At 39.5% G+C, this 27,718-nt stretch overlaps 2 protein-coding genes across 5 annotated transcripts; one reads left to right on the forward strand and one right to left on the reverse strand.

The window, feature by feature from the left end:
- Window positions 1-74: 74 nt before the first annotated feature.
- On the reverse strand, window positions 75-15,062 carry taok1a (TAO kinase 1a). Of its 4 annotated transcripts, none has more exons than XM_078929397.1 (20): window positions 14,873-15,062; window positions 11,984-12,235; window positions 11,168-11,239; window positions 9,886-9,987; window positions 9,758-9,803; window positions 9,538-9,634; window positions 9,319-9,432; window positions 9,124-9,215; window positions 7,965-8,058; window positions 7,722-7,803; window positions 7,437-7,604; window positions 7,158-7,343; window positions 6,932-7,066; window positions 6,395-6,631; window positions 5,582-5,710; window positions 5,268-5,471; window positions 4,944-5,183; window positions 2,733-2,945; window positions 2,414-2,596; window positions 75-2,191 (listed from the first exon to the last, which is right to left on the reverse strand). In XM_078929397.1, the coding sequence occupies exons 2-20, from the start codon at window positions 12,113-12,115 to the stop codon at window positions 1,886-1,888; spliced, it is 2,832 nt and encodes a 943-aa protein (XP_078785523.1). In that variant the 5' UTR covers window positions 12,116-12,235; window positions 14,873-15,062; the 3' UTR covers window positions 75-1,885. The 4 variants fall into 4 exon arrangements, with proteins under 4 accessions (XP_078785523.1, XP_023817794.1, XP_023817795.1 ...); XM_023962026.2 differs by having other exon boundaries at window positions 14,617-15,032; XM_023962027.2 differs by having other exon boundaries at window positions 14,553-15,025.
- Window positions 15,063-16,432: 1,370 nt separating this feature from the next.
- On the forward strand, window positions 16,433-25,074 carry tsr1 (TSR1 ribosome maturation factor). The gene is made up of 15 exons (XM_011482414.4): window positions 16,433-16,607; window positions 17,559-17,662; window positions 17,743-17,971; window positions 19,311-19,445; window positions 19,554-20,008; window positions 20,379-20,523; window positions 20,619-20,797; window positions 22,701-22,915; window positions 22,999-23,158; window positions 23,228-23,338; window positions 23,408-23,540; window positions 24,127-24,243; window positions 24,402-24,542; window positions 24,627-24,701; window positions 24,805-25,074. The coding sequence occupies exons 1-15, from the start codon at window positions 16,481-16,483 to the stop codon at window positions 24,981-24,983; spliced, it is 2,505 nt and encodes an 834-aa protein (XP_011480716.1). The 5' UTR covers window positions 16,433-16,480; the 3' UTR covers window positions 24,984-25,074.
- Window positions 25,075-27,718: the final 2,644 nt, after the last annotated feature.

Genomic DNA, 27,718 nt, shown 5'->3' on the forward strand with positions numbered 1-27,718 from the left:
CTCAGGTTATTTTACCCAGCATTCAACCAAAGGTTACTTTGTCCCGGGATAAGAAGAACAAGGTAACTACAGAGTAAATATTCCTAAATTTCTTTATTACAACAGATTCTTTAAAGTCCCTCTCCCAACACAATGGTAAATACAATAAAAACAATATAATAAATGCAATCGGTTTTTTTATTCATTTTTACAAAATTAAAATCCACTTTTAGTACTTTACTATCTTTTCTGTAGTATATTCACAATTGCTGACATTCATTAAAATCCACCATCTATACATTTTAATACAGGTTATGTGTGTTGTAGTGGTAATAATGTGCCAAAGAATACTGACATTTACAAAGAAATGCAATCTTATCATTTGCCTGTCACACCATCTATTTTTTTCTTTTCTTCTTTAAAGCATTTTCACTTTGGCTACTAAACCAGAACCATACATTTCCTGTCATTTGTCCAAACGTAAACTTGTAAACTTGGGAGACTAGACAAATGCAGTGCTGCCTGGGCTTGGCAACAATGGTATGATAAAGTGATTATATACAGATTTACATTTTTCAGTTGGCAATTCGCATTTGGTATCCCACATGCGTTCAGTCAGTAGAAAAACAGAATCTGACACCCAAGTTAAAATAAAAATAAAAAAAAAACATGAAAAGAAAAGACTTAAAAACATGTTGGAGTCAAGGTAAAAAAAAAATGTAAAAGACAAAAACAATGGGCTATGTATTACAATCATAAAATTAAAGTGAACCAAAACGGTCAATAGAAGCCTGAAAGTTGGCATATAAGAGGTTTCATTGGCCTGAGATATAAAAACTTGGTCTTGGATTTTGATTTTTTTGTAGGAATCCAATAATATCTCTATAAAATATTATACAATAACCAATAATCACACCACAATAAAAGCGGCTTTAAACTTTTTCTTTCATTTCTGTAATAAGCAGTAGCAGTGACATTTGAAGGACAATGTAACTGCTATGATGGCATCTGTATATACAATAAAACCTTAAGGAAACCCATCGGCACTTGCATATCTTCCAATAAACAGATAATATCCCAGAACATGGTTAGAAAATAGACATCTGAAAAATTAGAGTGGAATGAAAACAAAAGCTTAAAAAAGGTGCACAACAGGGGAGAACAAACTCTGTAAATCTAAGACACAGCTGGTCAACTGCAAAAATACTCCCATGTGATCACAACAAATAAAAAAAGGATACAAGGCATTTTGTCTGTTCGCAAAACGAAAACTAAAATCATCTTCAAAATGAAGGAGTTACATGCTTTAGACTTACTTTTAGGAAAGCAGTTTGTGTAATAATTTCCTCTCTGTAATTTAACACTATGGTGAGAAGCCTGCACCTTTTATTATCAGTGGAAAATGATATTAAGCTTTTAAAACTGCATCTTTGCTGTCCACAAGGGAAAGTATCTTCTGAGAGCAGAAATGGCTCGTCTATATTTTTTGTTTACCGTTATTCGATTTAATAACAGAGTGGAAAAAAATATGAGAAAAATAGGATCTAGAGAAAAACTGCTAGAGCTTTTAAAAGTCATAAGTGCATTTGCCACATACCCCACCACCTTGGGTGCGTTTGTCCTTTTTCAATAGTGTGCATTGATTTAGTTCTACGTTTCTACGATGTCATCATAGAAGTGTGCATTTGATGTAGTCATGCTGGTTTTCAGGTTTAAACCACGACCTTTTCAACTGTTAGTGTAATTCTTTCAGGCTCCAACACTTCTCAGTAGGGGTTCAGTTAAATGGCGTCAAGCCTGCGCTCATGGTCAAGTCAATTACTTTGAATAACTTCCTTGCACCTGAAAATACCTATAATTTAATTGAAGCTTCCTTAAGGGAAACTCTTGCTAAACTTACCCAGAACTACTCCAGCATCCTCTCATAGTGAAAACTGTATTGGTGGTTTGACCCTATGCTAAAACAGCTGTTTCGCTGAAGTCCTTCAGAGCTCCTGGACGACTGAAATTGCAGATGTTGAGTAGAACCTCCTGAGGCCCCGGGAAAGCTGTGGCTAAGAGCGTCTGGTTGGATGTTTGAAAGCAGCATGCCGCTAAAGCCCAAACGCATGCTCTCAGAATCAAAAGCCTCAACTTGTCGAGCTTGCCGTTCTAGCAGTCTTCTGGTTCGCTCTTGGTGTTCCTTCTGGAAAGCGTGCATCTCCTCCTTAATCTAATTTAAAAAGGGAGAAGGAGGTGAAGGTGGCACAATTAGGTTCAGTAAGAACAGAAATGTAAAGCAAGATTGATTTTAGATCATAAAGAACTATCAGAAGACAATTTGCATCTCGTTTTGCAGGTTAAATAACTTATTATCCTATCCTTGTGTGCAGTCTGAGTCACACACAGACAGTGTCAAGGGTTCCCATGAGAATAACCACGTCAAGAGGCAAACCTTTTGCTCCAGCAGGCCTCGTCGCAGTGCCACTCTGTCCTCCAGGTGGCGTTTCTCACGCTCATGATGAGCCTCGATCTGCATCTTGATCTTGCTCTGGTAGGCATTGAGGAGCTCCTGCTCCTTCTGTAACTGCATTATTAAAGTTTGGCGCTGAGCCTCCTGAGTCTCATCCAGACGAAGCTTTGGGGAGACATAAAGGGTGAAAAAGACTCATTTAAAAAAACAAACCAAAAAAAAAAAAGACGTTTTCAAAATGTTGTTGAGGTGGCAAAAAGTACTAAAGCTTTTCTTTGACTTCTTTTGCATTACTACTCACCGTCTGGGTGGAAAACATTTCAGAAATGGTCTGGTCGTATTGTTCGGCCAAGATGGCCAGTTTACGCTGCTGCTCCACCATTAGTCGCTCAAGAACAGCCTTGTGCTCGCACTTTGGCGTGGTTTCCAGCAGATGGTTCCTTAGTGCTTTGTACTGCCGGGTCTGGATCTTACATGTGTCCTGAAATTGCTTCTTGATCTGCTGTTCTTTAGACTACAAAAAAACATGTGCATTACTTGTATTACCGTAAATTCCGGACTGCAAAGCGCACCCGATTACAAGCCGCACCCACTCATATTCACGTGTTTGACTGCTTTTATACATACACTAGCCGCGTCAGAGTACAAGCCGCGCATGTGTTAGGCGATATTGCCATACTGACAGATCACGCCCAGCATCCCAGAGTGAGTGCAATTCATTAGCACATTGTGGGTGGTGCCAGTTTTGACTCTGGGTCACGTATTTGAGTGTATCGACATCTGTCAAACAGCATGGACCTCTATTCTGTTCACAAGTCCCTCAGTTATGGTGTTTTTATTTCATTTTTTTTTTACTTATTGACAATCTAGGTATCTAACATAAAATTACAAACAGTAACCATATAATCAACATTACATCCCTCAGTTATAATGAGGAAATTTACATCCACGATTCCACATTTCCCATGAGTCTTAGGGGCTAAAGGCGGGGCCAACGCCCGGCTCGCCATTCTGTTGTACGTGTTTAAGAATTAGCAAGTAGCAGCAGTGCATGGAGGGGTGAACGGGAAAAGCTCTCCTTCCGCTTGTGTCGCAGCAGTGTTATGGGAGTAACAGGACTGGTTAGAAAACACAACGGTAAAATACAGCAGCGGCGACTGAAAAGCGCGCGCCTCAGCGCGATACGCGCACCTCAGTGCGGCGCGTGCGTCAGAATTCAGAAGCCTCTGCACTCCGAGGACGCCTCTGCGCTCCGCTCCCGCCCCGCGCGCTCCTTGTCTCCCCTTCCTATCTACTCCGACACCTCTGGCCAGGGCGGCTTCAAGGAGGAGCACTTCGTCCCCGTTGCGCCGGTGGATGGAGCAAATCGTTTCTGTGCAAAGCAATCGGACTTAATACTGTACGTTTTGTGTATGAGGGGCGGGTGCGTTGTTACGTGTGGGAGCCATCAGACTGCCATCGGCCCCGCAGCTCAAACAGCAGGAGATGTCTCCAGCTCACACGGAGGCTGTGAGTTTTTCAAAGCAAAATTCCGCTTTTACGGTTACCTTAGAAACCGTAAATGGAGTGTAAATTCACTCCATGCGCTGTTCTCTCCGTCACGCAGCAAACTGGCTTTTCCAAACCCGTTGGTGACGGTGGACTTTTTTACGCTGCTTTTAACCATTGCTTTTAACTTGAAAGCTTCATCATAATGTAGCGGCGATCACGTGCACGTTGGGTCTAATGGCCCCAAAGGATTCTGGGATGCGGCCGGGCATGCGTGTTTCGTTTTGTTGAACCATGACTGAAGTGTCTAAGACCTGAAGTCAAGTCCATGCTGTTTGGCTGCTAAGAGGTGTGTTGAATAAAAATGCCTCGTGCTTGGTGTTAGAGAATTCAAACTATTCACTGAGTTCGAAAGTACGTACATGGCGGCCGCCAATTAAATCCATAAATCAGCCGCGTCACTGAATAAGCCGCAAGGCTGTAAGCGCAGGAAAAAAGTAGCGGCTTGTAGTCCGGAAATTACGGTACTTACATAAATACATGATGTGTGCGTTTTCATTATACACCAGTACAAAGGAAAGATAAGTCGAAAATGAACCAGTAACATGTTGGGAAAGTGATTCCAATCAAACAGCCGGTCACATGAACGAGTCTGAAATGATCTTACAAAGAAAAACATAAGGCTTCAAAAGTGTGATACAGTCAGCTGCTGCCGCCATGTGGGACATTTTCAGATCAGTTTTATCAAAAAGTGGGATTTGTTGATCTCAAAGGTCAATAGAATAAACCTCGTTAAAGACATGCAACAGCCTCATTTACGAGGAAGAAAAAATATATCAAATTTCTTTCAAAGCTTACGCATCAGTAAATCCTTCTTTCCCAAAATTTCAGAAACGTTCCTCTAAGAATTGAAACTAAAGATTAGATGACAAAATGGTTCTGCAACTAATTAAAAGAAAAAAAGATTCAGGGACGGGGTTAGTGACTATTAAATGAACACATGTATCCAAAAACCTCTACGAACCTTAAGGCACTTGGGTTGCTGGCGTACTTCCATGGCGTGTTTACGTCTCAGTTCCCGCTCCATCTTCTTGTTGTACTCCAGCTGGTTGAGCAGCTCCGTCTGATGTTGCAGACGGGTCAGCTCACTTCTGGTTTTCTGGATGGTGTTTAGGTGGCGAAACTCCAGCTCTTGCATGGATTCGTGGTGCCGGAGAAGCATGGCGTGTTCAAGGTCTTTCTGAGTCTGACGCTTGTTTAACTCCTGATGACAGACATTTGGATCAATTAAAAAATAAATAAGAAAGGGGACTGACATTTTACATCTCTCTAAATTCCGTCGGCTGACCTCTTGTAGCAAGTCTTTTTCAATATTGTGACGTTCGATCAATTTCTTTTTGTTGAATCGGCGACATTCTTGCTCCAGGAAATCCCTTTGTCTGCGCTGTAGCTCTGCCTCCTTTGCGGCTTGGTAGACCTGGAGATTCTCCTTCTGTTTGGAAAGCCATTCCTGCTTCTTCTTCTTGGGTGTTGACTGGTGTTCATTTAGCTCCTAAAACAAAAATCAGCAAAAACACACAAGAAAATAATAATGAGGACCTTAAACTGTAATCACACGGAGATAAATCAAAAGAGAAAGATGAATGCAATGAGCCGTCCAACCTCTTTGAGTTGCTCCTTGCGAAGCTTGTACTCCCGTTTCTGGGTCTCGATGAAGATGTTAAGTTCTTTCTTCTGCTGACTCTGGATGTTTTGTTGGAACTTCTTTTCGTCATTACAAAAGGTTTTTGTCTGAAAAACAAGTAATCTACTTAATATATCTACAGTTAATCATTTTAAAAATCACAATTTAATTTAATTACTATTCTGTGTTTTAGTAATTTTAGCAAAAATTCATGGTGCAGACTGCAGGCCAAACAGGGAAAAACACTGAGCTAGAGATGAAAGCGAAAGCGAAGCACTTGGAGAACTGGTTTTGACGAGAGAAATACGTTAATTCAACTGATGGCCCCCCTGCTTCTAAACACCACCACACAATCACCTGCAGAAATTATATCATTCTCAGAAAAAAAACAAAAAATCTAATATAAAATAAAACTAAACCAAATGCCAGAATCTAGTAACTAACGAATTCCAGCTCCTCCCCAATGTCTTCTGAAAGTCTTTAATTATTTCCTATCCTCTTTTCAATGGTTGTTAGCAACAAATATTTTTACATAGTAAAAACTGATGTCTGTGCTAAGCTATAGTGTAAAAAAAACCTTTGTCTTTCATTTTGTCAATTATTTTGAAATTACAAAATATAATTGAATATTTTCATTAGACATAGATCTAACAATGAAGAAATTTGAACCCAATAGATTTTAGCAAAGAGAAAAAAAAATAAGGTTTTTGCTAATTTAAATACAAGACATCCTTTTTAGTGAATAAAAGCATAACTGTGAAGTTGGAGCACTTCTGTGCTAAAAATCATACTTCTTTATCCATGGAAGCCTGGTGCTTCTTGACCAGCTTGTCCATCTCCTGGGCAAAGTTGTTCCTTTGGTTTTCCAGCTCTTTGTCCAGACGGAGCCTGTGCTCGTCTATTTCAGCCTTCAGCTTGTTCTCCAGAGCCATCAGCTGTTTCTGATGCTGCCGCCTCATGCGCTTGTAGCCCAGCATCTGCTGTCTTAACTCAGAATCCTGCTCATGTTCCTTAATCTGGCGAGTGAGCTGGGAAACAGACAACAGGTTGTTTTTTTTTTAAGTACTCTGTAAAAACCACCATAAGACATCAGCCTGAAATGCAATATCCATTACAGACAAGCTAAATAAAAAACACCTTTTATGATTAAAAAAAGAAAAATGCTATACTGTCAATCAAGTATTTGCTGAACATCAAAAATATTCATGAATACAAATTTGCTTTCTGGCGAATTATTCCTTAAACTTTTTTGCTCCAAATGAATATTTTTGTTGGTTATTGCAGCGATCATCCATTTGACTATAGAATTCAAGTATCTGTAACGTTACCACTGAAGCTGTGCGTATAGTGGCAAAGTGTTCACGGTTCACGGTTCGTTTCGGTTTTTGTGTAGTTTGTTCAGGATTGTTTGGCTCTGTTGGTCGTTGGTGAGGCTCTGCCTGTTTATCACATTTTTCTGGATCCTTAAAAAAAAAAAAAAAAGTTTAAAACATTGTAAGATAAGAACTGTGAATGATTAAAGTCTCACTGTACATTAGAGCTCCAGCCACTTACTGGCATATGTATGACGGAACTGTTGGATATCTCGTCTTTGCCAACTTCACTCTTGTCATCTCCTACATCGTTCAGACTGTTGACAGAGCTGCTTTGAGAACTGGCACTGATTGACACACTGGGGATGGACTGGTTGCTTCCCACGCTGTTTACTGTGCCGATCTTACACAAACTGGGGTCTCCCTCCTACACAAAATACAGACAGTAAAAAAGTTCCTTTTCCAGCGGACATAAACCGAAAATCAAAAAGTCCAGAACTCCGAGGAAAACATCACACACCTCCTCTTCATCTTGCGTCTCAGTCGTGGGCCCATTGTGGGCTTCCTGAAACAAGATCTTTTTCCGTTTACGATACTGCAGATTGTCTAGTTCTCGAACTGCATCCTTGGTGCGATTGATCAGGTCTGTCAGAACAGATTCTGGTCGTTTGCGTTGGACAAATGAATGCTAAAAAAAAAAAAAATGGAAAGGTTAGGTTCTCTACTGATAAAAATGAGACTGTATAAGTACACGTGTAAGAAAGAAAAGAAAAAGGAATCTAGCATGGCTATTTTTGATCTGTACCTTTAGAAGCTCCTCTGAGTTTGGTCTCTCTTGGGGAATTTTCTGAAGGCAAGACTCGACAAAATTTCCAAAGTCATCCGTCCTACAGATGAGTTAAGGAATGTGAAGAGAAGACAAAATGGAGCGATGTGTGTAGTGATGTAGTTTGCTTAAAACAGCAACGTACTAAAATTATCAATTATAAAATTTATTATTTTAATTCTTATTATCATTATTACAAATTATTCTTTCAAACAAACTCACCATTCAGTAGACTGCAGCGTTGGACTCTCATTCTGTGCTATATGATATAAGGCACTCATTGCATTCATGTTGAACAGTGGAGGCTTTCTTTCAGCTAGAAGCAGATTCAGGAAAAACAGTTTACACATAAACACAAAAAAATACACACCTTGATCAACAAACTTATTCTGAGTGTCAGCTGTACTTCACACTAGTAGTGTCCAACTTATTTTCACGGACCAGCCTGTATTTGTTTTGTTTCTGGTTTCACTGAACTTTAGAGGGAAAGGTTAGGGACTTATTTATCACATTAAAATGGTCCTAAATAATATCTACATTAAAAAGAAACTGTTACACTAAAGTCCATGTAGAAACATTTGAATGTGTCAGATTTTCTCTAAACGCTTCGCTCACATTGGGGATGTGCAGCATATTGGAAAACGCATTCTTGAAGGTGCTTTTAGCATATGCTGTTCACACTGGACTGTCGCTAGCGCAAGTCCACCACCTACGGTTGGAAGAGGGTTGGTGGAAAATGTCAAAGCGGTTCAAATCTTTTAATCTTGATCCAGGCTTTTTCTTTCCGAGGTATATTCTGATATGAGGGACTTTGTGTACTGAAATTCCAGCCAGGCACAGTTATTAATTTCTCCAAACTGTTGGCACTTCTGTGAATTAAAAAGGATGCTATCCACATGTCATTAGCAAATCCAAGTCCCTGATTTGTCAAAGTCTGACTTGGTTTTATTTTCAGCACACGTTCAGTTACTACATGCTTTGTATGTAAAGCCCTAAACGGTCTTAAAAATTCCATGCGTGTGTGGTGTGAACGGGGTTTTATCCGTCAGAGTGGAAGCTAAAAATCCTATTCAGAAACCGAATTCAGCCTCATCTGACTTTTAAGCTGTGGGGGAGAGGTATTTTCAAATGCCAATAATAACGGGTAAAACTCTATTAGCAGTGTCCTAATAACAGAGAGCTAGTCACAACATTTTATGTTACCCATGGACTGATATGGGGGAGAGAATTTGGGAGTTTTTCCAAACTAAAGCATGGATTAGCATCAGATAATCCATAAAATGGATATCATCCAATTACATTTTTTTTTCTGCTGCCCAGTACCCCGTGACCCATAAACCGGTACCAATCCACGCCCCGGGGATAAGTAACAGTGACATACCTAATTCAATGCAGGTAATTCCCAAAGACCAAATGTCCACCTTTCCATCATACTGACCCTCATCCATGGCTAAAATGACCTCTGGGGCCATCCTAAGAGAAAAAAATATAGCATAAAACAAGGCAATAAATGATTAGATTAGAAGTCTGCAAAAGTTCTATACTCAATATTTTCTATACAGGTATAACTGCATACCAATAAGGAGTTCCAACAAAGGAATTTGCAGGACAGGCAATTGAGGCAGACCCAAAGTCGGCAAGCTTTACTTGACCCGGCTCTGTTAACAAGATGTTTCCTGCCTTGATGTCGCTATAGAACATTTCGAGGGAAATGATTAAAGTTTGAGTCAGAATGCAGGACGCCTGAGGGCGTTACACCATACATAGCATGTTCCTTCAGACTGAAAACACTCACCGGTGTATCATGTTGTGGGAGTGAAGGTAAGCCAAACCTTGCAGAGCACCATCGGTAATTGCAGCTATTTCAACTTCTTGCAGAGGTTTCTTGTGAACTAAAAGGGATGCGTCATTAGGGACATAACAGGATGAGAAAAAACAAAACGCAGAGAGACCAATTTATCGACTAATTTTAATCATAGACCATTGATTATGAATCCCAAAAGCTTTAAACTCACCTTCTAACAAATCAGAAGCAGATCCTAAACAATACTCCATAACCAGCTGGATTGAAATTAGGGTTTAGAGGTGATTAGTTTTTGTCCTTAACCACAAATCACTTTACCTTGAGACATTCTTATCTTACCCACGCTGTAGTCTCTCGAAGGAAGCATCCTTTATACTCTATGCTGTTTGGGTGTTTTATCCTCCGCAGGAATTTCACTTCCTTAATTATGTCTTGCCATTTCTGTAAACCACAAAAAAACGCATTAAATTCATTTATGCATATTCGGTCTGATAGGATTTTTTTTTTAACCTTTGATGTCATACAGATAAAAACTTTACAAACGTCAGGGCAACAAAAAACCAAACAGACATTTCTAATCTTTAGTCCCAACAAAAAAAGGTATAGTATTTATTTTATTTGTTACTATCTCACACAATCAGGTATTTTATTTACCTTTCCATATCAATTGTTTTAAAATGAATAGCATCAGGATGCTAAAATGAAACTATTGGACTAATTTAGCAGAAAAATACCGATGCAACATTCAAATAAATCCCATTTATTTATACGGCGCTTTGCATGACCACAAACAAGTTGACAAACATTACAAGACCACAACTGAAAGGTTAAAACAAAAAGTATATAAATCAAATAAGTGACATAGTAAAATAGTTACACGGATAGAGGCAAAAGAAAAAACAATAAAAATGCACCAGCAAAAAATTAGAAAATTCCCCAAGAGAGACCAACAGCAGTCTCATGCTGTGTCAAAAACCTGGCTATAAGCATGAAATTTAAAATGGTTAAAAGGGGACAGCGAGGATGCCGGCTGAACGCTCAGAGCTAACGTCAGATGTTGTAGAAAATCATGGTGTATATTAGGATAAAATAAAGTTTAACGAATAACAGAATTTACCCAGAATTTTGAACATGATGCATTTGGATAAAGACAAAATATACGCATCAGTTGCTTTTGAAAGATTAGATTCTTGCATCAAATAGGTTTAGAACAAGATTAAATCCACCTAACTGTCTGACGTCTACAATAAACAGGTAGTTAAGTGCAGCCTATTCATGTGGTGTTTTGTGTGATGCTTCTATAAAAGATGAGCCTTTAATTGCTCTCCGATTTGCCAGTTTGGTAGAACGAACGATGGTGATCCAAAAGAAATGAACTGACTTTAGAAAATTGTATGTTTTTAATATATATATATATATATATATATATATATATATATATATATATATATATATATATATATATATATATATATATATATATATATATATACATACATACACATATATACATACACACACACACACACTCTCCACTAGAAGAGCAGAAAAGTTTAACATTAATAGACTCATTCCAAAACACTTCATTTTTAGCCACATAAAAACATGCAAGCAAACAAACCTCCGTGGACTGCTTCCCAAGGTAAGACATCTTCTTGATGGCCACCACGTCATTTGTCCGCACATCCCGTGCCTGAAAAATGAGCACAAAGCACACTAAAGTTTCATCTTTGTTAGGAATGATGCAAGACTTACAGTGGTGCAAAAAAGTATTTAGTCAGCCACCAGTTGAGCAAGTTCTCTCACTTAAAAAGATGAGAAAGGTATACCTCTACCATAGGTATGCCTCAACATGAGACAAAATGAGAAGAAGAAAAATCCAGATTAAAGCAAAAGCACAAAATTGATTTTGTAATGCGTTTAATAAATATTTGATAAACTATTTACTAAACATATGATTTCTATCATTTTAAAACTTGATCTGGACTATTAGTTGAGTTTTTTTTTTTTAAGAAAAAAGAAAAACCTCACCACTACTTGTTAATGTCAAGTATCATTAGTGGTCACACAGCTGAGTGGGTGATGTTAGCTTTTCATTACATTTGAGAATAATGTTTTTGTAGGAAGCGGTAGACTGCGGTCAACCACGTTCCAGACCATTTGGTAGTTTCACCCCTCTAATCTAATCCTTTAATGCCAAATGTCACTGGACAGCATTTTTAGAGATATCACCCACAATCTCCCAGTAAAAGGGCAGACACCATTCCACCAGGCCCTTCACCTAGGCCAGCTTGTGTACACATATGCCAACTACCGTAAGTATCGTCCTTTGAAGTGAATACGGTTGCTGTTTTTTTTTTTTTTTTTTTTTGTAGCCTGTTTAGAAGTAGTTTTGAGGTCAGAGAGGGGAAAAACCTTGACTGAATGAAGTACTTACAAAATATACAGCACCAAAGCTGCCATGGCCTATCTCTTGCAGATCTGTAAAGAGCTTTTCCGGATCCTCTTTGAAAAAGAGTTCCGCAACGTCGGGGTCCTTTAGACACCCCGCCCGACTACTGTTGGGCATTGTGGGGAGTTGGGGGGGGCAGTGCCACTGCCGCCGGGAACTATCTGGGTCTGCGACGGCGACGCAAAAGCCTTCGTCTGTGGATCATCGGCGGAACAGTGGTTTCATATGACTTCAAAGCTAAAATAAACAAAAAAGAAGAAGATGTATTGAGAAATCACAGCAGAGTAAAAAAACCTCAAGAATTTATATTATAAAATGTGGGAATTATATTACTGGAGCATAGAACAGGAAGTAAATATAAATAAATTAAGAGACTTGTACATTTTTTGTAGTAAGATTTTCTACATTTCCTATGGTCATTTAACCATTCTTTTTTAGATTTAAAGACAAAATACTGACAAACACAAACTAAACCTTAATGAGTCAAAATAAAGAAAACTATGCAAAATATTAGGTAAACTTTGAAGTCAGGTACAAAACAACAGACAGGCCTGAATTTCCAATGACTTGATATGGCATCAGATAACCGTTTCCATAGTGACAGCAGCTACAGTACTGAACATCCAGATCATGTCAGGAGACAAGAAAAGAATGCATTTTTTTGAAACGTTTCTTGCTTTTCTAATTAGCCGATACCTGAGCTGCTACAAAGCGTTTCAGTACAGCGGCTCCTTGTTTACTTGAAGTAGCTGAACTGTACAAGGTGTATAATCTCAGGGTTTGTTTATTATCCTCCAAATGCAACACATGAATTTTAACCACACAGCTGCTTTGAGTTTGTCTGGACTTTTGATAACTCCACAACAGTAATACAAAACAATATGTTTAAGGTATGTGATATGATTGTAAGTTCACCCTAGAAGGGATCGTCATAAAGAATATACATAAGAACAAAATCTATGAAAAAATGTGTGTATTTTAATACCAAAAATACTAAAAAATAAAATGAAACACTACAGAATTCAGGTGCAATTTAAATTAAGTTTAAAATTGCAAATAAAATGTTCTCAATTACATAATTTTACTTGCGTATTTTCAAGACCATAAAAGATCACTGAGGAGAATGCACTGAGTTCATGTGCCTCAGATGATCAGTTGCAAACAGATGCAAAGCTGACGCCAGAGTCACAAGACTTCTTTCCCAGCCTGGGAGAAACATCCCCTAGTTCAAGCAGACATCTTTTGTCTCACAACAACACAGAACAGCCCACTATTCTGCACAGATGCAGCCACAGGCCTGAAATAAAAACCTCATTAGCATGAAGGACTGTGGCTCTTTATTGCTGTTGTTCTTTAGAACACTGTTGCCCCTTAGCGAGCTTTGCTGTCATATTTCCCGATGGCCTTTTCAATCGTGGACACAATAGGAGAAAAGTAAGGATAACCAATACCTTCATGAAACACCCCAGCAATCCAGCTAACACAAACACGTGCAGAAGAATGCTGTTGGACAAGACAACAAAGCTGGAGGGCTGGACTTCCCCATGTATGGCTTCACTACACTGCATTTCCCAGCATTTCCTGTTCAAGCTGCACCAAGCATGGGCTCTGATGAGCCATTTTAACCAGAGATTATCTTTAACTAAGTAGCAATTTGATCTCCAACTTCCTTTTAAAACTTCAAAACTAAGGCATGACTATACATTCCAATTTTATCACAGTAAGTTGTAACTACTTTAAGGAAATACTTGACGTTTCAAAACAAAGAACTGATATTTTCCTTGAGAAAAACAACAGAAAGATTGCATGATCTGGTCTGACCAATTGAAAACATTTCCACCTGGCGTACACAAATTCAGGATTTCACAGCAACTACGTATAAAAAAGTTAATGTTAATATCAGCAAATAGTGATTTTGTGATTTATTATCTTAAAATCATTGAAATAGTTGTTTTCGTGTTTAGGAGGCAGCCGAGCCTTACCTTTCTCTCTCTCCCTAACCTAAAGGACGTGGTTACCTGAGGTGTTTCTCCTCAATTTGATTGCAACATAGTTATACTAACTTATATTTTAGTTGTATTCAATGATTAAGAATGTAAAACCCTTGATTTTTTTAAAGATTAGGTTAAAAAACTAAAATATCCCCCCAAATAAGAGGTTTTGAGACATTCAAAACATGAGCATATAAACAAGAATCGTTGTTTTTCATATTAGCCACACGAGAAAAACTTAACTCGTAGCCAAGTTACGGTAAAGTAGTAGGGGAAATACTCGCCGTTTTAAATAAAACAGCAACTACTGGACATATGTTTTGACTTTCGCGAAATTAAACATTTCGTCTAAACGAACAGGCATTTCTCTGAAATGTAAAAACAAATCTGTGTAATGTTTGCTAAGTTAGCTTAGCATGTTAGCAAAAAAACTCGCCTTGGGCTGACAGGCCAGCTTCAGGTTTGAGTGTGTCGGATATTTCAAAACAAATTTAAAACTATAAGACGTAATCTCTCTTTCACGGCAAACGACGTAACGTTGCGCGCCAAGTCGTATTAGGTACCTAATGTCGCTGTCATATGTTTGCTTTACTCCGACAAGACAGCTCCAAATGTTGTAATCCCCACCCTTAAAGTAACTGGGGTGTCTCAGTCGTCAGGTCCCACTCCCAGGCTGGTCCAAAGATGGCTGCCAACGGTTCCACTACGGCCTTGCTTGACGAAAATGGGTTGGAAAAACGTGATGAAACTTCAAATCTCTCCGACACACCCATAAACAAGCCCCGAAGACATCCACGAATCCTACTGACAAATTGGGTCTTTTAGGCTAGCACGCTGTTAACTGAGCTGTTAAGTTATGTGAGAGTAGCTATCTAAACTCAACTGTCTGTCCTCTTTCGACATGTTGCAAACAACAGTTCGGCCCCGCCTGTTGCAGGAAACTGTCCCAACAAAATCCAGAGATTTAAGGAGGCAGCAGCCTGCGAGAAGAAGGCAGAGTTGGACGTCCAACAGCCCCGCCTTTCAAATCCAAGCCCCGCCCACTGCCAGATTTGAAGTTTTGGTTATTGTTCCTGTTTGAGGAAGTGTTTTTCCCTCCCTATCATCCATGGTTAGCGTGCTTTAGAGATGTCCAGCTCCACAAAGGTCTTTTCTGAGAACTGTCTATCAGAACCGGCTTTAACTTACAATAAGCAACAACAAACAGGGGCACCTCCAGAAAAAAAACAAAAAACAATCAGGGGTGCCCAGATAAGTATCAAGGAAAACCAAGTAGTACTTCTGTGGTAACCCAAATTTAGTTATCCAACTCTGACTTTGTTTTTTAAAAATTTTCTTTCAGAAATGTAACACAGTTATCAGACATTTTAGAAAAGCTTTAAGTTTCTTTTAGGCAAAGATATTTCAAACTTGTTTTTTTTTTATACAACCTGTTTATTTGAGCTTTTTCAACACCTTAGTAAGAGAACAGGACTAATAAATGAGACATTCAGTTTTTTAATCATCCCCATGGCGATGCCACTGGATGGACCATAAAGGCTGTACTGGAAGACACACAGGAACTACATTTTTAAAAATGTTTCTTTGTATGTGATATTTGATCACTTTTTTACTAAATGTATTTTTTTTATCCCTGCCTTTAATGCGTTTCCTAAGTTATTTGTGCCAGGCTGAAACATTTTTCTCAAACGTCAATATTGATGGCAAACTGAAAAGCTATACTCATTAAGTATTTAAATTTCCACTTTGGAAATGCTTTTTGCTATATTTTCTTAAACTTTAAATAAACCTATTCTCTTTTGCTGTAGAGTGTCCTGGGATTACACCTTTTGTGAAATGGAAAGAAACTGTGTCAAAAAGCTTAATTATTACATAAATGTCGACTGAAAATTTAGTTTTCGTCTCTACTAAAAGTGTGTTTTTTATTGCCTAAAGTTTTCCCTTAGGCATATTTGTTTTTATAGTGGTCAAAGATAAGATTTTAATTCTTTAATTTTCTCCAAAGATTTATTGAAGCTATAGCAGGCTTGTCAAATGACATCCTTTAAAATAGAATAGAAATTGGTTGTCAAGTTATGCTTGAAAACATTTTGTATTCGGTAACATCTTTCTCGAAAAATACATTTTATCTCAAGGGACTTCCTGGTAAAATAAAGGTTAAATAAAAAGTCTGCACATAATAGTAAAAAAAAAAACAACATCTGTTTTTTGCTCCCTTTTAAAGAAAAGCATCTGATCATATACCAAATTCTTCACACAGTGCAAATCTGTTACAAATACATTGTAGGGTGTTACATTTTTGTTGAAGACAATTTACAATGCTGTGCGATTTAAATATTATTACATTATAACGAGAGAGAAAATCCAAATATAATGTTCCAAATTTTTTGACTTGCAAGACTTTTATTCTGAAGAAGACAACGTGGTCCTAGAAACGCCTCTTTCATGACGTCAGAGGATATGCGGAAGTTCATTTCGCCGACATTCCCACATGGTGAAAATGGCTGCTGACGGGGAAAAACAGCAGGGCCACAGAGCTGGCATATACAAACAGAAAAATAAAGTACACAAACATGGTAAACATCGGACGAAAGGTGACATTGAAAGAGAAAACAAAGGTAAGTGATGCTCAGTCACGACGCGTTTTTCTTCTTGTTGGAGTATCTTGGGGCTGCTGTTCCTATGCGCACGTGACGACGTGCCTTTTTTTTAGTAGGTTTTTTGAATAAAATCCTGTCACGCAGTGTACGTGGAAAGTATATTATTAGAAATGAACTGGTTAAAGCTCTCTGAAAAATTAACACGAGTCCATAACAGACGAACTATAAACGACCTTTTTGACGACTTCTTATTTGATATATTGACATTTGATTTATATTTATACATATTATTGCAGACTGAGATGGATCTTCGGGATCTGGTATTTCATATTGAAAAGCTAGTTTTCACGCCTTTAGTGTTTTATCGGTGCATTATTATCATCCATAACAAAGTAATAAAGAGAGATGAACCTTGTAAAAACACAGCCACTTTGTTAGGGTTTCTTTATCCCCATTTAATAGGTGATTACTCTTCATTTTTAGCTAAACAAGACTACTTCCAAATGTGGATTCTTAAAACAGTTTATATTAGAAATCTTGTTTTTTGTACCCTCTGTAGTCAACTCAGATCACGTAGTTGCACTTTTTTATTATTTGAATTCTTGGATTCATAAAGATATCTTCCTTTTAAACTGTAAAGGCTTTATTACTTAATTTAGTTACTTTTATGAAAGACGATAATTAAATTATGTATTTTTGCTTAACATATGATGTGATTTTATGTGATTTTAGAGGTTATTTTTATCCTTAAAGATAGTCAATCTTTGTTTTGTAGTTTGCAGTTTTATGCTTCAGTATTACTGTTTATTAATCACATTTTTACCCCCTCCCCCCATTCTTTCATAACAGCTCCTATTTCTATCTCTGAAAGAACAAACGAACCACCGGCAAAGACGATTCTGTATTTACCTTTAGGGAACCACTTGCAGCACACCACCTTTTGCATATTTGTGTTTAACTGTCCCACAGGGAGAGTTTCAGTGACAGCCCTCACAAAAAAACAACGGAAGGAGCTGAAGAAGATGGACAGAAGGCACAAGGCCAACCAGCTACGCAGAAATAAGAAGGACATGGTATTTCATGTACTGTTTGATAAAACAATACCTCACATTCTTGTTTGATGCTACAGACTTTCTGTTTCTTGCTGTTGTAGATCCTGACAGAAAAGCGGCGTCTGGGCAGCAGGGACGGACCTCCTCATTTGGTTGTGGTGGTATCCCTACATGCAGGAGCGGATGCTGGTGCTGTAACTAAGCTGCTAAGAGAAGAAGGCTCTGGAGGAATTGTGCAGCAGGAGGGGTGCATCAGTGGCGTTAGCGACAGCTTTGGGCTCATTCTGCCTCGTTTCAAACTGAGGTTCACCTTTCTTAGTCAGAGCACAGGTATGTTTTGATTGATGTAAAAAAGAAACTTTGCTTTGATACATCGTCATAGTTAACTTGAATTAAAAAAAAACCTTTAGAAGCAAAGAGAAAAAGCTCATTTAGAAAACCACACAGCTGGGAAACATGCTACTTAATGTATTTTCTGGTGTATAAGTCGCACTGCAGTATAAGTCGCAGGACCCAAAAAATACATTATAAAGAAGAAAAACTCATACAGATTGCTCCGGAGTATAAGTTGCACTTTTGGGAGAAAAGTCCGACGTTACTGACCAAATTGCCAAGCCCGGTATAATTTTTTATTCACACCGAACGCAATGCACACTCAAATTCGCGTCCTCTCCCTCTTTTTTGACATGCGTTAAATTTGTAACCTCTACCTCTTTTGACACACATCAAATTTGATGCTCAACGCTTGTCCGAAAATGTGTTTGTAAACTAGATGCTTCTGTCGAATGAGGGAGAAGCATCCGTCATATTTTTAGCCTCACTGCTACACAAACTGTTTACTGTATATTTTGTTTATAATCAAACAAGCAATCAAACTTTATTTATAAAGCACTTTTCATATAAAATGCATGGAAGACGTTGAGAGATCAGGTTTGTTCATTTTGAAAAGTTCTACAAAAGCGTCTGTAATCATATCTCCATGCCTGGGCTCATGAAATCATTAAGTCTTTTTTTTTCTTACGGCAATCATTACCTTCAATACTGCATGAGCTGCATGTGATTGACGGCGCCACCAGCTGTACTTCCGTGTCTTTGTGACCCAGTTTGATTACTTACTGTCCAGTAATAGTCCAAGAAAGGGGGGAAAAAAAGTATTGTCTCGATTCAAATAAGAAAAATATAAAGTATAGGAGGAAAAAGATCAGATTCCATGTTTGTTTTGGACAGCAATTCTTCTTCTGCGTTGCTATCAGTAGCAAATACTGATCCACACACCTGCAAGGATCGCTATATATAGGTAGCTGAAACTGGAGTTCCACGTCAGCAGGTACCAATTAAAAAGCTATTTATAGCTCTCTGTGGAATTTGTAGTTCAAAAAGGAAGCTTAGTTAATGTGTCATGAATAGCATTAGAGCAGTTAAAGCAGGTTGTAATAAAAGCACAAACATCTTTATTGAGATCCTTTTTGAACAAGTAGGACTTGATTTTATGTAAATGTCTGTTTGGCAGACATTTTGGCAGGCAACATTTCTGTCCCACTAGTTTTATAACTAAAAAAATGATGTTAGATTTGAGATTTGTATTTACGTTGCAATGATTTTCTGTCCTCATGACTTTGTGATCATTTTCTGTTTCCGCGTTCTGAAACCTCCTGGTCTGGTTGAACAGCTGACATGCACTCCCTGCTGGACGTGGCAAAGATTGCAGACACCCTGGTGTTTGTCATGGATTCTGCTGAAGGTTGGGACAGCTACGGAGAATATTGTCTGTCATGCCTCTTCGCCCAAGGCCTCCCCAGCCATGGTTAGTTTTCCTGTGGTGGACAAAATTGACACTTTTTTGAGGGTTTTATTATCAACTTATTATTTTCTTGAATATTTTGTAACTTCTTGTCTCTCAACTCCCTCCCAGCACTAGTGTGCCAGGGTATGTCAGACGTTCCTGTGAAGAAGAGGGTCGAATCCAGAAGAGCTTTGTCAAAAATAGCAGAGGTCCGCTTTCCAGATGCCCGTCTTTTCCCCCTGGACTCTGAGCAGGATGCAACTCTGCTTCTCAGACACCTGGGATCTCAGCGACAAAGAAAGCTGGGTTTTCGTTCCAGGCGTTCCCATCTTATAGCACAGAACGTTACTTTTTCACCCAACGGCCCTGTAGAGGGAACCGACAGCGGGCGCACCGGCCTTGGCACGCTCTGTGTTTCTGGGTATGTTCGAGGCCATCTTCTTGGGGTACACCGATTGGTGCACATCAGCGGTCACGGAGACTTCCAGCTCAGTCAGATTGATGCTCCATCTGACCCACTTCCACTCAACTTAACAACACCCAGAACGGCAAAACCTGGAAAAATCCAAGAGGTGGAGATGCAGGTAGGTGTTCATTGACTTTTAAATACTTTAAAAAAGGATGTGACAGGTTGAGTCCAGTTTACAAACCAGATAAATTTGCATATTTTCTTACACGACAGAGAGTTAAATCAGAAAGGTTTCCTGCTTGGATCTCAATGTTTTTAAGGATCTCTTAAATTAGCTAACTTGACTTTGACCTTCATTCCTTCATTCAAATCTGTAAGGATGCATCAATAAAACATGTATTACTGTAATAGTGTGCAGAATCAATGCATGTTCTTTCTACTTAGAGTTAAAACACAGACTTTATCTGTCGTGAAAGTGCATTTTATGCTATTTAGGATGTTTAAAAAAAACAAAAAACAACTACAAGTTTTGTTTGACCCCACAGGAAAGAGATGTTACCGAAGCTCCTGTGCGAGTTCTCATGAAAGCTGACCCCTCCCTCAGAGAGAGTCTGCAGTCAGAGGCCGAGGTGGACCCCATGGACGGCGAGCAAACATGGCCGACAGAAGCAGAGCTTTTGGAGGCTGAAGGTGCAGAAACACAGCTTGTACTGCCTGCTTTATCAGACAGATAACTGATCAAAGAGTCTGAGCGCGGAGGATTGAAAGTTCTCTTTATTGTTCAGAGGCCAGAAAAAGCAAAACCATGAAGGTCCCCAAAGGAACATCAGACTACCAAGCAACATGGATCGTTGATGACAATGAGGAGGAAGTGGATGATTTAGATGGAGAAAGCAGTGATGATGATGATGACAGCATGATGGATGAACCTATGGATAAAGACGATGAAGAGAATGACTCCCAGGTATACATTTAAGGATTTATTACAATCTGTAAGTGGTCCAGTTGCATTTTGTTGTTATAGCAACAGCATGGGTGATGCAAGAGGGACTCCAAACATGTGAAGGATGAGCATATTGAGCAGAAGGTGTGGAGTGTCTGTGTTTCTGGGGCTGAAACCTGCATACGTGACCCACAGTCATTGCACGCTGCTGGTTGGAGGCACTGTTTGTTTTCTCAGTGTCCGTCTGTGGCTCACCGTGCCAGGCTGCTTACCACAACACAACAATAGTGTTTGGAGCAGGGGGTCCCGAGAGAAGCCTCCTGTCTTCCTGTCTTGTGAAGCAAACTTCCCGTCTGGACGAAGGGAAGGGTTGGCCATTTATTTCTTTGCAACTTTGCTTGAAAAGAAACTGGCGAACCTTTCCTTATGCAACCGGTTCCTTAGGATCTGGAGCTGTTATTAGCACTCACAGGAATACCTACCTCAGAGAGGGTAACAATGGAAAAGGGTACTTCAAATGATGAGGATTATTGTTATTGTGCAGCAGGGGTGTCGGAGAACTTTTGAATCAACCCCATGCAGAGTTCTTTCCGCTCAACCATCAGGCTTTGACTGCACTATGCCAGCTTGATGGCAGAGGTGAAGCATGTGTTTTCTAAAGGTTCCTTTCCTTTAGCAAATTAATGACATGGAAGTTGAAATTGTAAGACAAGAGAGGATGTCCTGTCCTGAACATTTGGAAACTTGCACAATATAAACACAATGCAAATATTAGACAGTGTGACTCCAGGGAGCTCTGAACCCGCCTACACAAACAGACACAAACGCCATCATGAACACAGCTGTAGTTTTTGGTTTTGCTCAAGTTATGCACTTGATTTAAGCTTAGAGACGTTGTTTTGTCAGCAGAAATGTGATATGAGTTTTTAAACTCAATGAGAGGAAAATCATTAATTCTAAAATTCCGACCTGGATGCAGAAATAAAAAGTTTTAAAAGAAGAAAAAAGTTAAAAGATTTATTAAAAACAGAACTTTGTGGTTTGCTAGTAGATGGCAATGGCAACAGGGTTAAAACTGTGATTATAGTTGTAAAAAGAAAACTGATTAATAAAAGGATTAAAGAAATGAACATACATATCAAGAAATGACTTAAAAGCTGGGAAAATGATTTATGTAATGGCAGAAAGATTACAACCAGAACCATGCAGGTGGGAGAGATGGCCTCCAAAAATAAAAAAAAATCAATAAAAACATTTGTCATGGTGGGAGTTTAGGATTTGCATTATGAAAGGGTTTTGGTTTCGTTGTATTTTGTAGAAAATATCCGCTGGACAGTTGTCCAGCTTGTGTTTCTAGACCTTTTGCTATGAAACAAAAAAGAAGATATTAGGTTAAGTCTGAATTCCTTAGTGCGCTTTATATTGCGTTCACCATGTTTTTGGCTGTGTAAATCTACAATTCTAAAATCCAGTGCCCTAGAAATTTCCCAGAAGTCTCGATGTGCAGTGGTGATCACTAGATTGGTGAATATACCACAAAGCATTTCATTTGAATGATTTTTCAAGTGAAAAATATGTGAAAAAAATATTTCAATTTTTTTTTTATTAACCATTGCAGTTTACAATTTCAGAAAACAGTGAATTCATAAAGTTTTTGTAAAATGTTCATATTTCTAATGTTACGTCATATTTTCCATATAAAAAAACAAATTGTGAGCATGGCGTCCGAATAGCTTCTAAAATCCCGGGCACTAGATGATAGAGAGTTTTTAGTAGAAAGGTAGTGGGGAGGGAATTCAGACATAGCCTTTGTCTTTTTGGAATTTGCTTCATCAATAAAGTTGGCCTCCTTCAATTGATTGCAGTCCCCTTTGACATCATGATTTTACTCTAGAGCATCAAAACAAACATTTTTTCTGCTTAGGAACCTGATTCAAGCGGCGTCTCAGAAGAGGAGGAAGACGAAGAGGAAGAAGAGGAGGTGTGCTCCACAGAGAGAGCAGGAGCAGATCATCGCTATGATGAGAACATGGATCAAGCAGGAGAAGAAGAAGGTCTGAAACTCTACCGGGAGGCTCGATCCCATGAGATGTTCCCTGATGAGGTGGACACGCCCCTTGATACACCTGCCAGAACCAGGTTGGTGTGCTCTCATGTAGGACCTTTCTCTGCTGCCCTCTTCAGATACCACCCCATGACTTTTTTTTGTCTTTTACTCCAAGGTTCCAGCGCTACAGGGGCTTAAAGAGTTTCCGCACCTCCCCTTGGGACCCCATGGAGAACTTGCCTCACAACTACTCGCGCATCTTCCAGTTCCAGAGCTTTGAACGCACCCGCAGACGCATACTGGCAGAGGCTGCAGCCGAGGATGAGGGCGCGCTGGTAAAAGGAGACGCCATTTTCATCTGGAACTGAACAGTCACTGGGTATTTGAACCTATGCTCGTTTCAGAGTGGCTGGTACGTGACGCTGCACATCATCAATGTGCCGTTTTCTGTGATCGAGAGTGTCCAGTCTGGAAAACCCCTGGTGTTGGTGTCTCTCCTGCCTCATGAACAGAAGGTACTGCTGCACGGTCACACAAACGGCAGTGTGCCACAGACCACACTGAAGCTTTTATTCCTTCCGCAGATGTCGGTGATGCATGTCTTGGTGCAAAGACACCCCAGTAACACAGAGCCAATCAAATCCAAAGAGGAGCTTGTGTTCCACTGTGGATTCCGGAGGTTTCGGGCTTCCCCGATATTCTCTCAGCACACATCAGGTAGGACACCTGTCTCTCCTGAGCTAAATGTACAGACTTCGGCCAAATCCACATTTTACCCCTACAGCTTCGCCCTACCCCTAGTTATAGGAAATTGCTTCTTTTGATTCGGGCGTCACTCCCACTCAATGACGTCATCAGTAGTCACCGGTCATCCACATAAGCGCGTAGCTGCCAGCACTCAGAAAATGCACTTTCAAAAAGTACTGCTTAAACAAAAAGTCATTAGTTACATTTACATGTAAATGTCTGTGCTTCAGAGCACACCCCATGAAGAAAAGCGCTTCTCCTCCACGGCACAGCGTGGCATGGATGGATGGCGCGCACACACACACACACACCCACCACAGGGGTTTTTCATTCAAAAAACTGTTTTGGGCACCCCTATAATGCCCCCACAGTTTGAGGGATAGGGAGCAGCCAGAGAGATAGGGGAAGAATTTGGATTGGGACTTAGAAATCTCCAAAATGCCACGAACACCAGTTCAAATGCCAGAAAAAACGGTAACAGGAGCACTAAAACTGAATTATGTGCTTTTACATTTATTATGGCCAATAATTATTGATTGTTTAACTCCTTTTTTAGCCGACAAGCATAAGATGGAGCGCTTCCTGAGGCCCGATGCTCCCACTGTGGTGTCGTTGTATGCCCCCATCACCTTCCCTCCTGCTGGAGTCCTTCTCTTCAAACAAAGAACAGACGGTGAGATGTCAAGACCCGTTTGGATTTCTAAAACAGATTTTTTTTTTTTGGATGATCATCTTCTTTCTATTTACATTTTAAAAGCATTTTGTCTGTGTCAGTTCATTTCACATTAAGAAACCTGAGGTAGATCAGCAGCAGCTGTTGTTTCCTCACAGGTGTGCAGGACCTGGTGGCTACCGGGAGTCTGCTTAGCTGCGACCCCCAGAGAGTTGTACTGAAGAGGATTGTCCTTAGCGGACACCCTTTCAAAATTAACCGACGCTCAGCTGTTGTCCGTTACATGTTCTTTAACAGAGGTGAGAGGACGTCCCAGCTGCTGTGATAAAGTCGGGTGTGTGTTTCCTTGGAGTGTAAACCCTCTTTGGTTGTGTTTGTGTCAGAGGACATCATGTGGTTCAAACCAGTGGAGCTGAGGACAAAATGGGGTCGCAGAGGCCACATCAAAGAAGCATTAGGTGAGATTATATTTCCCCAAATTTTGTATTTTGTCCTTTTTTGTTGTTGTTGTTTTTAAAGTTTTGTCTTTTGTACATCCTAACTTGTGTACTAAAATTGCAGGAACACATGGTCACATGAAGTGTGTCTTTGACAACCAGCTGCGGTCCCAAGACACCGTCCTGATGAATTTATACAAAAGAGTGTATCCTCATTGGACGTATGATCCATATGTCCCCTCCCCCTCACCTTGGTTCAAATCAGAGGTTACTGTGGATTTGGAGGACTTGGAAATGGAATAGAAGAAAACCAAGGAAGAACAGGGAAAATAACAGCAAGAATAAATGCATGATTCAGTCAAAAAGTGTCTACAATAAAGTTATTTTCATGCAATGTTTTTGTCTGGTTGAATTGAAGTCACTTAAAGTCCTACTTCAATCATCTTCTGATCGATTATGATTATGCTGTTTTTAGCCAAAAAAACCCCACCAAACTGTTATCTTGGACATAGTTTCTGCAGAGCGACAGTTCATTAGAAATTGGCCTAATGATAGATATTCTTGGCTAGAAGTTGGTGCATCAGAATGGAGCAGAGCAGGGAGCTTGTGGCCAGCCGTTGGACGTCCTACATCACATATTAAAGCTTTACCATCATTTTATTTATTTTTTCCATCTACTCCTGATTCACAATGATTTGAATGAATACATTCTCAGAAATGCCATTTTAAGATGAATTTGTTTTATACATGTCCTCCATCATGAGAGAAATGCCACAAGAACATGTTACAAACACCAAAAACTTGATTTTCATTTGGGTTTGTGTGGCCACTAGATGGCAGTCATGGCTCAGTAAAAGGCTTTCTCACTACATTGTAGGAAACAGCTGTGCCTGTTTGATACTTGAGATTAAACAAATCCAGGGGCTGTTACCTCGACCGCTTGTAATAATTCTGACATTCAGTCATGTTTCAAGCTCATTATGCTGGAAACTTGAAGGGATGCATAGGTGGCAGAGTCCCTGTAGCCACATTAAAGAAGCTAGAACAGGACAAAGTAGGTATTTAGATAATGTGATGTTTGAGGAACAGTAATTACACATAAAAAAACTTCACAATTGTATTTTGAGCAAGGTTTCTGTGTCCAGAGAATGATGATTTACTTTAGAAATGTAGAAAAATGGCAGATGTGGAAACCCTTATAATGAATTGAATATAGGAAATGACTGCAGCACATAAAACAAAAGTAAAAAAATCCAAACACACGTTTTCTATAGTTTACAGGTGTGAACATATACAAATAAGCAATGCTTCTGCAGTTCCAAGCACCCGGCACTTTCTCCAAGGTGGTCTTGCCCTGACCCAGAGTCTCTTATCAAATCCAGTCTCCATACACACGCGCACACACACACACACACACACACACACAAAAACGGATCATGACCTCTGCTATTTTAAAACTCGACTTGAGATGCTCCACAATTTTGCATCCTTCCCAGCCCATACTTTCTTCCTCATTCAGATTTATGACATGCAATATTTATCATAAAAACTAAGCCCTCGCATGCCTGCAGCAGCATGATTCATCTATGGACTGAGCTGGGACTGCAGCACGGAGGCATGCCAATATGTCTGGGAAACCAGGAGGTGAAGACTTTGAGATGGAGAGGAGAATGGGATCCAAGAAAAGAAGGGGAGCTAAAGTTCATTCTGTGCTTCTTTTTCCCATTTGATTACAGTGGAAAACTGGAAGTAAAAGATAATAGAATTGAGAAAGACAAATGTCAGCATTGCCCATTGGGGGCAAACTGAATACTGCACTGTATTGTAGTAACACTCAATTCGTTTTCCCCTCTTCTATTTTATAATAAAGAATACTTGCAGAAACTAACATTGTGCATGTTCAGGTATGAAGGGGGCTTTGCTCTACTGGCCAGCTAAGTGTGGCGTACGGGGTTTATTGCCCTGTAATGGATAACACACTTACGTATGCTATCAAACTGGAGCAGAATTTACATGAGCAGAATAAACATCTGTTAGAGGGGCCCAACAGCAAAGTGACTAACATATAAATTAAGTACTTTGGCCCCCCATCATCATCAGAAAACCTAAATGCTGATGACTTTGTTCATCTGGATCAATGCTCCCACACTTAATTGGCTGTCCCATACGAGGAAAAGAAGAAGAAAAAAAGAAGGGTACAGAGGGAGTGAGGACTTAGAGGTGACATTCAATATTACTAAAACCGGGAATGTCAAAAGAAGGGCAGATTTAGAAAATTAAACTAAGACGACAAAGACGGTGTGTACAATAGAGGAATGTAAGACTCCGAGGCGGTGTGGGAGTAGCAGAGTGAGAGTGGCTGGCGTTTATGGATTGCAGATGTGGCGCATTGAGGTTTTGGCAGGGGCCTCGCGCCTGAATCCTGCACCGGCTGGGTGGCACCGGGGTGAGAGGGAGGTCACTGCACCGCACCACACAGCCCACAAAATACTAAGTTCTGGGGGAGAAGGGTCAAATACACAATAATGTAGATCTGCAAGACTATCATCCCAAACACATCACCCTTTGGATTTAATAATAATAATAATAATAATAATAAAGTCATCAAAATGATCAGCACATTTTCTCAGACATGAAAGATGAACCATTTGCAGACAGCTCCGCATTAGCATTGTAAGAGAAGACTTCTAAAATGAAGGAAACCAGCAAAATCACACGTGGGCAAAGTTATGAAGGTGCATATCTTGCAGTGTCTCCCAGCTGCTATCAGCAAAGGGGCAGGGTACTCATAACTCTTATCATCACTTTACCAACATAAGATATTGGTAAAAATTAGATGTATTTAGATACTTAGATGTTGGTTAAAAAATTAGGCTCACGTAGTATTCTCTCTCAGAGGGAACAGGTCACTGTAAATCAAAACCAAATGTCCAGAGTGATTTCAGTTGCATTAAAACAGACTAAATGTTGTGTGTCTCAACAAGAACTGTAACCCCAAACACCAGGAGCAGGAGACACTGATTGATTTGAAGCAAAAC

The sequence above is a fragment of the Oryzias latipes genome, chromosome 13 (assembly GCF_053564925.1).
Source record: "Oryzias latipes strain Hd-rR chromosome 13, Olatipes_Hd-rR_3.1".
Classification (NCBI taxonomy): Eukaryota; Metazoa; Chordata; class Actinopteri; order Beloniformes; family Adrianichthyidae; genus Oryzias; species Oryzias latipes.

What these genes read in the sequence shown, in the direction of transcription:
- taok1a (XM_078929397.1), bottom strand. Translation starts at nt 12,115, where the DNA reads ATGCCCAACAGTAGTCGGGCGGGGTGTCTAAAGGACCCCGACGTTGCG. An exon ending in TTGGGAAGCAGTCCACGGAG is followed by an intron (nt 9,988 to 11,167) that starts GTTTGTTTGCTT and finishes TGTGGTTTACAG; the next exon opens with AAATGGCAAGACATAATTAA. An exon ending in AGGCTTCCATGGATAAAGAA is followed by an intron (nt 5,711 to 6,394) that starts GTATGATTTTTA and finishes CTTGTTTTTCAG; the next exon opens with ACAAAAACCTTTTGTAATGA.
- tsr1 (XM_011482414.4), top strand. Translation starts at nt 16,481, where the DNA reads ATGGTGAAAATGGCTGCTGACGGGGAAAAACAGCAGGGCCACAGAGCT. An exon ending in GATACACCTGCCAGAACCAG is followed by an intron (nt 22,916 to 22,998) that starts GTTGGTGTGCTC and finishes TTTTACTCCAAG; the next exon opens with GTTCCAGCGCTACAGGGGCT. An exon ending in TCCTGCCTCATGAACAGAAG is followed by an intron (nt 23,339 to 23,407) that starts GTACTGCTGCAC and finishes TTCCTTCCGCAG; the next exon opens with ATGTCGGTGATGCATGTCTT.